The 9,080-nt window shown below is 48.1% G+C and overlaps 1 protein-coding gene across 2 annotated transcripts in view; it reads left to right on the top strand.

The window, feature by feature from the left end:
- Positions 1–6,637, top strand: part of PRKCG (protein kinase C, gamma) — a 32,348-nt gene extending 25,711 nt beyond the window's left edge. The window contains exons 15-18 of one of the 2 annotated variants that reach the window (XM_006868120.1): positions 312–392; positions 4,497–4,604; positions 5,781–5,921; positions 6,267–6,637. In XM_006868120.1, coding sequence (XP_006868182.1) covers positions 312–392; positions 4,497–4,604; positions 5,781–5,921; positions 6,267–6,455 — 519 coding nt within the window. In that variant the 3' untranslated portion in view covers positions 6,456–6,637. The remainder of the gene's footprint in view (positions 1–311; positions 393–4,496; positions 4,605–5,780; positions 5,922–6,266) is intronic. The other variant, XM_006868121.1, reaches the window with a different exon arrangement.
- Positions 6,638–9,080: the final 2,443 nt, after the last annotated feature.

The raw sequence follows: 9,080 nt of genomic DNA, 5'->3' as shown, positions 1-9,080 counted from the left end.
TGTCACCGTTCAGTGTAGTGTCCCAGGGCTGTTACACTGAGGGGTTTACATGTCACAAAACAAAATTTGTATAAATTGTTGAATGGGAAACAAATGTGCTCTATAACAATTTATTCAAACCACAACAAAAATAAAGAAGAGACGAACTAGATATGGAAAAAAAAATAAACAAAAAATATTCTGAATGAGAACAGCTTATGTGGAGAACAGTAAACATGGACGAGGCTCCCAGGAGATGAGACCAGAGGGGTTCTAGGCTTCTTTTAAATAACAAAAAACAACAAACCATGATTTCAACTTCCCCCTGCCAGATCATTGCCTACCAGCCCTATGGAAAGTCTGTGGATTGGTGGTCCTTTGGGGTTCTGCTGTATGAGATGTTGGCAGGACAGGTAAGCTGGAGAGATGACGGCTTGGGCTGAGTTCAGCCTTTTGAAGGTTGGTGAGGAGTTTGGGCAGGTTTTATGAGGGAGCGTGGTCTTAGGATAAAGGCAGACCTCAGGGTTGTTGTTGTTAAGTGCCATCGAGTGGGTTCTGACTCATAGAGACCCTGGATAGAGTTTCTGAGGAGCAGCTGGTGAGTTTGAACCACCAACTTTGTGGTTCAAACTAACCTTTTGGTCGAGTGCTTATCCTACAGCATCACACCAGGACCTCAGCTTGTTGGTCTTATAAGCTGTGGCTTGTTTGCAATACCCCCGATTGGAGAAATGGAGGAAGGCACCATGGGGTGGTCTTTACCCCAGGATGAGCAGGTTGGGACTATGCAGTTGTTATGTGCTGTTGGGGGTTACGACTGACAGCAACCCTGTGTAGGGTTTCCAAGGAGTGGCTGGTGGACTTGAACCACAGACCTTGCAGTTAGCAATCCAGTGCTTAATTTACAGCACCACTCCAGGACTCCTGAGCTATACTACTGTGTTTCAAAAAGTTCATGGAAAAATTCTGTTAGCATTTCCCCCATTATCTTTTTTATTCCATTTTTTTCCATGAACTTTTTGAAAACCCTCATATATGTGTATATATATATATATGTGTGTGTATATATATATATATACACATACATACATACATACATACATACAGGTCTATCCTGGTGTGGTACTGTGGGTTAATGCACTGAGCTGCATAGTCGTCAGTTTGAACTGAAAGGTCTGTGGCTCAAGCTCACCAGGTGGGTCAAAACTGACTCAACAGACCTTAACAACAACAGTCAGTTCTGACTCATAGAGACCCTGTTTAGTGTTTCCAAGGAGTGAGTGGTGGGTTTGAACTGCCAACCTTGTGGTTAGTGGTCCAGTGCTTATCCTACAGTGCCACGCCAGGACTCCAAAGCAGTATTTTACTATAGGCCAAAGGAGCCCAGGAGTCCTGATGTGGCACTATAGCATAAGCACTGGACTGCCAATCACAAGGCCGGTAGTATGAATCCACCAACTGCTCTGAGCAAGAAAGATGACGCTTCTCCATAAAGTTTTACAACCTTGGAAACCCTGACTCGAGCAGTGGGTGAGAGGGCAGATAGAGTTAAGTTCTTTCTTTTCAAACAAAACAAAACAAAACCCTTTGTATTGTGAATTAATTGAGTGAAAGTTTGCAGACAAGATCATAAGGTTTACGTTAAGCAAATCACACACTTTGTTTCATCTCAGTGACTGCAATCCCCTTTATACAACAAGGTTTCCCTCTTCTTCCAGGTAGTTACTTGTATACAAACATCCTTTTTCAAACTCTTACATATTTGTGGGATATCCCACTCTTCCTCCCATACCCATTCAGCCTGTGTCTCTGTCTGTGTATCTACACACAGAACACTGTTGTTCCAAGGTTGTGTATAGATCACCTCTGCCCCCTTTAGCCCTGTATCTTCATCTGTCTTCACCATTCTTTTGCCAACTTCCCTCTTCATGAATATCGCCACTCCCAGCCCCGGAATTAACATGTGTCTACCCTCTAGTCAGTGAATTCATCTCCTTCCCCTCCCACCCCTGGTAACCATCAAAGAATGTTTCTTTTAGTATGAGAACTTTTTCTTGCATTTTTACAATAGTGGTCTCATACAAGATTTGACCTTTTGTGTTGGACAACTTTCACTCAGCATAATGTCCTCCAGGTTCATCCGTGTCCTGAGGTGTTACGCAGACTCATTGTTTTTCTTCAACATTGCATTGTATTCCATTGTGTTTATCCACTCTTCCATTGATGGGCATTTAGGCTGTCTCTATCTTTTTGTGATTGTGAATAGGACAGCCGTGAACATTGGTGTGCATGTGTTTGAGTGAAGTTCTTAAAGAGCTTTGGTGGTGTCTCAGTAGTTAAGCACTTGACTGATAACCAAGCAGCTGGTGGTTCCAACCCACCAGTCAGTCAGAGAGAGAAAGATGCAGAAGTCTGCTTCCTAAAAGATGACAGACAGTCTTGGAAACGTCATGGGGACAGTTCTAGTCTGTTCTACAGAGTGATGATAAGTCCCAATTGACTAAAGTTTGCACGGTTCTTAATATTTGTGTGTGTGTGTGTGCCATGAACCCCTTCTCAGAATAATGTTTTTCAATGAAAACATAAATAAATGTTAAAACAAAACAGAAACCATAAGATTACAAAAGAAACCAACCATATTGAAATGTTCTAATCAAAACCTAGCAACCTTGGTGTCACCATGTGGTAGGCATTGGGCTGCTAGACAAGAGTTCCACAGCTGGACCTTAGTAGCTGCCCTGTAATCTGCTTCTATGTAAAGATTTACAACCTCGGAAACCGTATTGGAGCAGTCCCACTATGTTCTACAAGACAGATATGAGTCAGAATCAACTCTATGACAGTGAGGTTTTGTTTTTTTTAAAAATAAAACCTTTTTCACATTTCATTTAAACAAGTACATTTAATTTAAATGGATGTAGTTGTTTGAATTTTAAGATTGGGATAAAGACATATATGTACATTCTTTATTAATGCATTAAACAGTAGGATCCACTGGGGAATCTAACAGTAATTTTCAAATACTGATTCTTTTTTGAAAGTCATAGCTTATTTATGAATAAGCTACCCAAGAATACCAAGAAAAGGAGAATAGTATACCCAAGAATACCAAGAAAAGGAGATTAATACTATAATAAAGCCAATATAACATGAACCAAATATACATAGAAGAGGAATGTTTGATTCTGACCCATGATACATTCTTTATCTTTACAATTAACCTAAGTGTCCATTAGAACAAAACTATATGCCTTGCTTTAACTCTAGCACTTTATGTAAAAGCCAACAACACTCCAGGATGCTGCTTTTCATTTTGCTTTGAGATATTTAAGATTCACACATTTGTGGTCTGAGACTACCACTGGTGTGTGATAAGAGAACATCTCTGGTTACGGCGAGGGACTGGTTCCTGAAGCTGCAGTTTGCTGATTATATTCAGAATGGAAGAACATGCTGCGTTTCAAGTCAGAGGTTAAAACAATAAAGACACAGACTTTTCCTCATCCAACTTCATGGGCCTCCCTTCAATTTTATATACAGTAGGCTCACACATGCCACACGAATAACCCCTTCAGTTGCACGAAAAGGTTTCAGAAAGTTCCTGGAAAGATAGAATTGAAAAGATCCTGAAATTTCCCCACAGACTTTTTGAAGCCCCATCACATATGCAGAAGTCAGCAATGAACTGCTAACTGAAAAGTTGACAGTTCAAACCCACCAACTTTGGAAACCCTATACAGGACCTATATGAATCGGAACTGACCCGAAGGCACTTAACAACAGCAATGCATATTCAGCTCCCAGACTCCACATTAACAACCCTTTCCTTGATATTGCTTCTCCTAACCCCACAAGTCCTGGTGTGGCACTGCAGGATTAGCACTGTACGTCTAACCACAAGGTTGGCAGTTCAAACCCACCAGCTGCTCCTTTATACAGAGTCACTATGGGTCAGAACTGTCTGACAGCACTTAACAACCACATGCACACAGACTGGGGGCCATCATCCAACCTGTAGAATGGTTTTCATTGTTGTTTTGTGGGTTTGCTTTTTCTCTTCTGTTTAAATGACATATTGCTTAATTGGGAGGGCAGTGGCTCCGTAGGATAAGCACTGGACTGTGTACCTCAGGGTCTGCAGTTCAAGCCCTGTCAGTTGCTCCATGGGAGAAAGATGAGGCTTTCTGCTCCCATGAAAATTTAAAGTCTTGAGAACTCTATACAGGGTTGAGCCAGAACTGACTCAACTTTACAACAGCATTGTCTAATTGTTAACACTTTGCAGATTTGCACAAGTGATCAAGATAGAAGAACAAAGAGAGTTATAGAGAGCTCAGGCTTCTGAGATAGGAAAAAGGAAAGTCAGAGAGGGTGAAAGTTAAAAGCTCTGGTACTTGGCTAGGCTTTCTGTCTAGGAAGTCGCGGGGTGGTGGTTCATGTTCATGATGGGCAGTAGGGATGTGGAAGGTATGGGACTGGTCATTTTTCAAGTCGCTGACTCTTACTCCCTCTCTTAGCCTCCCTTTGACGGGGAGGATGAGGAGGAGCTGTTTCAGGCCATCATGGAACAAACCGTCACATACCCCAAGTCGCTTTCCCGGGAAGCTGTGGCCATCTGCAAGGGGGTGAGAGTCCCCGTGACCCCAAACTGTTCCAGACTCACAATCCCCATGGTGTCCCTTAGCTACTGTAACCCAGGGCTACCCTTAACCCTCACAGCATCTTTGTGCACATTAGAAAAAGGCTCTGCTTCCTCAAGTCGCTTTACTTCCATCTGCTGGAAAAAATATACAGAATGCCCAGATTTTTCTAGAACAAGTCACTCCTGGCATTGCCGCTACTTCAAGTCCAAGGGTGACTGCTGCTCCCACCATTTTCTATAGTCCCCTCTCCTCACCTCAACTTACTGCAGAAAGTGCTGAAAGACTTCACCTTGTCACTGAGAGAGTCTCAGAATCTCAGCCTCTCCTCGGGTTGTGGAGGCAAAGTGCCTGGCCCCTAGTTGGTTTCAGCACGTTAGTGCATGTCTGTGTCTAGTTCACAGGTGTCCGTTGCATGTCTTACTGACTGTCTCCCTCGGGCTTTCTGTCTCACACCTCTGCTAATATGATGTGTGTCTACATTTTATGTGTCACCTTCTGGGTCTCTACTCACCACCTATGCATCTCTGTGCCCCCTACCTGTGTCTCCTTTTCTCTGGGTCTCTATCCCTTTCTCTTTGTGTCTCTGTCCTCTTTCTGTCTGTCTGTCCTTCTCTCTGTCCTTACTGGGTCTGCGTGTATGCCTGTCGGGTTTCTATCCTTCTCTCTCTCTGGGGACCTGCACTCACCTTGGGTCTCTGTTCTTTCTCTCTGTATTTCCATATTCTACTGTTGTTCTGAGTCTCTCTTTCAACCTTGGATAATTTACTCTCTTAACTTTTTTTTTCTCTGGGTCTTTGCCTCTCTTCTTTTATCCCTTCTTTTTATCTTCTTTCTCTTCTTCCTTCTAATTTTGCTAATCCCCTCCCCTCCTCTTCCTTCCTTCTTCTCCACCGCCTCTCCCTCTCTCCCTCCTTCCCACCTTCTCTCTCCATCTCTCTGTGAGATTCTCCTCATTGGGTTTCTCTGCCCCTCCTACCCCCATTCTCCACTTCCTCTCTCTATTCTCCTTTCTTCTTCCCCTCCCTTCCCCATCTCTGTCTCCCTTGCTGTTTTTTATTTCCCTCTGTCTCTCTGTCCTGCCTCCCTTCTCCTGGTCTTCTGGGATTTCCCTGTCCTGGACTCTGTCTGTCTGTCCGTCGTTCTCTGTGTTTCCCACAGTTCCTGACCAAGCATCCAGGGAAACGTCTGGGCTCAGGGCCCGATGGGGAACCTACCATCCGTGCGCATGGATTTTTCCGTTGGATCGACTGGGAAAGGCTGGAACGACTAGAGATTCCCCCTCCGTTCAGACCCCGCCCGGTCAGTCAGCATCTAGGAACAAGAGTTGGTCCTTAGGGGCCAATATGCATGTATGTGTGGAGTTGGGGTGGGGGCTCCCTAAAAGGATTGTACAGACCCTGATGGGTGTGTAGATTGAAAGAGGCTACCTCCCAGGGACGGACCTGTGCAGAGTAAACTGATCTGCAGGGGTATTCAGAAGTGTGTCATCAGGCCTGTGTTCCCAGGCGCCTCTGGGTGGCTTTGTCCATCAACCTTTTTGCTAGCTAGCAGTGGAGCGTTTGACCTTTTGAACCACCCAGGAATTCCCTATAGAGAGATCAGGAGAAGATACTCATCCCCCCATCCCAACCCCGTTTTTCATAGTGCGGCCGCAGCGGTGAGAATTTCGACAAGTTCTTCACAAGGGCGGCGCCAGCGCTGACCCCCCCAGACCGTCTGGTCCTGGCCAGCATCGACCAGTCAGATTTCCAGGGCTTCACCTACGTGAACCCTGATTTCGTGCATCCGGACGTCCGCAGCCCCACCAGCCCGATGCCTGTACAAGTCATGTAATTCCACCCAATGCCACTAGGTGTCCTCACTGTCTCCTGCTCCAGCCTACCTCACCTCCTAACCCCTCCCCTCCCCCACTCGTTCTAGATCCTCCTCCCCAGCGTTCTGGCCTCTGCCCGCGATTCTAGAACCATCCCAGCAGCATTATCTGTCATTCTAGGCTCCAAATAGGCTCTAGAGCCTCCTTGTATTCTAGATTGTGGTGTGCTGGACTCTAGATCCCTCCCCACCTTTCTGGACTCCATTGCTCCTGGTTCAAGAATCACCACCACCACCATCCCAACCCTATGGGATTCTAGATTCTGTCCTGATAGGTTCTGTGTCTCTCCCCGCTGCCCTCCCCCAGGGGGGTGGCGCAAATAGTTCCATGGGGTGGGCTGTTCCAGACTGGGACTTCAGAACAAACCACCCCTCCAAGGTCTGCCCCTCCCACTCCTGCTCCAGCCCTAAAGTCAATGCCCCCATGCATAAATGCCCCCTCTTCTCTGCCATGAGCATTCCTGGGATATATGGAGGATTCTCCCCACTGCTGTTCTCAGTCTGCTCAGTTCTAGATCCCCTTCATCACTGCTTATCAGTGCGCGGCTCCCTTCCTGCTCTGAAGCTCCCACGCCATGCCTGCCACTTTCTGGGACTCCCCCTCTCCCCGCCTCCACTTGGCTCTGCCTCTGCCACCGGCCACAGCTGCTGGAGAATAAATTTGGGCTGCTGATCTGAAGTGTGTTTGGATGTTTTCTTCTAAGCTTGGAGGGTGGAGGTGGGGACAATGACATACATAGAAACAAACAGAGATGGGGACAGAGAGAAAATACGGAGAGAGCAGATACCACACAATATGAGAGAGAGAAGAGAATTGAGAAAATCAGAGAGAGAGACAGCAGAGACAGAGAGAGGACAGACAGTATGGGCATACAGAAACCCAGAGACACACAGAGAAAAGAGTATAGAAATCTAGAAGGAGAGAACTAGAGAGACTCGGTAGTATGAGAGTTCAGAAATCCAGAGAGAGACAGCAGACAGAGAGAGAGAGAGAAACACACACACACAGATGACAGTATGAATGAGTTCAGAAACCCAGAGAGAATAAACATGGAGCCCCACAAAGAGCAGATACTACAATATGAGCTAGAGAGAGACTAAGAGAGAGAGAAATGATAATATGAAAGTACAGAAACAGAGAGCGAGAGCAGAGACCTTCCCCATCATCCCTGAGTACAAGAGAAGAATATAGACACCCAGAGAGAGAAAGAATGAAGAGGGTATAGAAATAGAGTTGGGAGAGAGGAGAGAGAGCCGGAAGGCTAGAACCGGAGTGAACAGAAAAACGCATAGGTGGGAAGGAGGAGGGCAGAGTGTGCTCACAGCTCCCAGACTCAGAGTGAGAGTGCACAGTTCCACTGGGAGGGGAAAGAGGGACCCGAAGAACTAGGCAGAGATACCGTCAGACGACCAAGAGTAATAGACGGAGGTCGTGGGCACTGAGACATCACGCCCATAGTCACCTCAGTCACACACCAGCTCCCACAAAGACACACACACCTGCACCCCATTGAGACCAGACAGGCAGGCCCCACAGTGAGACCTGGAGACCCCATCAGAAACACCCCCTGCCACAGAAACCCACCAGGACCCTTGAGTTTGGGAATTGGCAGCAGGCAGGCGGCTGTGTCCTCCACCTTCTCCTCCCTCCCCACACTTTCGTGGTTGTGGGGGGACTAGTTCAACGATACTACACTTCCCAGCAGACAACGCGGTAGACCCTTCCTCCCCAGTGCAGCCCCTCGCTGCTGGGGTCGATGGGAAATGTAGTCCTCAGACCCGGGCAGGGCAGCCGGGTGGTGTGCCGGTGTCTGTATGTTTGGAGGGGACCAAGCCCCAAAGCTTTTCAGTCTCCCTTGGGAGCTCTGGCCTCTCCGTCCTTGCGGGCTCGTGAGTCCCCGCGACCTTGCTGGGGCTGTCCATCGTCTTAACCGCAGCAATGCCCTGGTTTCCCCATTCCGTGTCCGTGGGTCCCAGCCTCCGCTTCAACCCTCGGCGGGCGGCCTGCCCCTTTAAGAGTGGCCCCGCTGACATCACGGCGGGGGGGGGGGTACTGGCCCGGCTCCGGCTCCGCGGCGGATGCAGGACCCGGCTCCGCTCTGCGCCCGCCCGCTGCTCCCGGGACCCCGGCCTGGGACGCCCCCTCCCGCCTCCTTCGGCAGCCCAGACCCCAGGCTCCGCCTCAGGCCCGACCCGAGCCCTAGTCCTCATCAGGGGACCCCCAGGATTGCTCCCTGCCGTCTCTCCTTCCCAGGGTCTCTCTCTCCTCTTTCCAAGCTCAAGGTCTCTGGTCTCAGCATCTCTCAGCCCAAGGCCACTGAGCGTCTCTCTGTCTCTGAGTCCGTTTCTCTCTCTCTGACCGCTCCACTCTCAGGACCTCAGATCCCCTGAGCCTCGAGTGGGGTGGGGTGGGGGTCTCAGGCTCCGTCTGTCTCTCTCCTTTTCTCTCCCTCTCTCTATCTGTGATCATCTCCGTGTCTCCTCCAGTCTCTGGACCTGTGAGTCTCAGAATTTCTCAGCCTCAAGGTCTCCGTGTGGCACTGGGTATATCCTCAGCCTGTCTGCCTCTCTGGGCGCCCGGCCCCT

This window comes from Chrysochloris asiatica, unplaced genomic scaffold (assembly GCF_000296735.1).
Source record: "Chrysochloris asiatica unplaced genomic scaffold, ChrAsi1.0 scaffold00116, whole genome shotgun sequence".
NCBI classification, from domain to species: domain Eukaryota; kingdom Metazoa; phylum Chordata; class Mammalia; order Afrosoricida; family Chrysochloridae; genus Chrysochloris; species Chrysochloris asiatica.
Note: the sequence above shows the minus strand (reverse complement) of the source record. Positions and strands in the feature narration are given on the sequence as shown.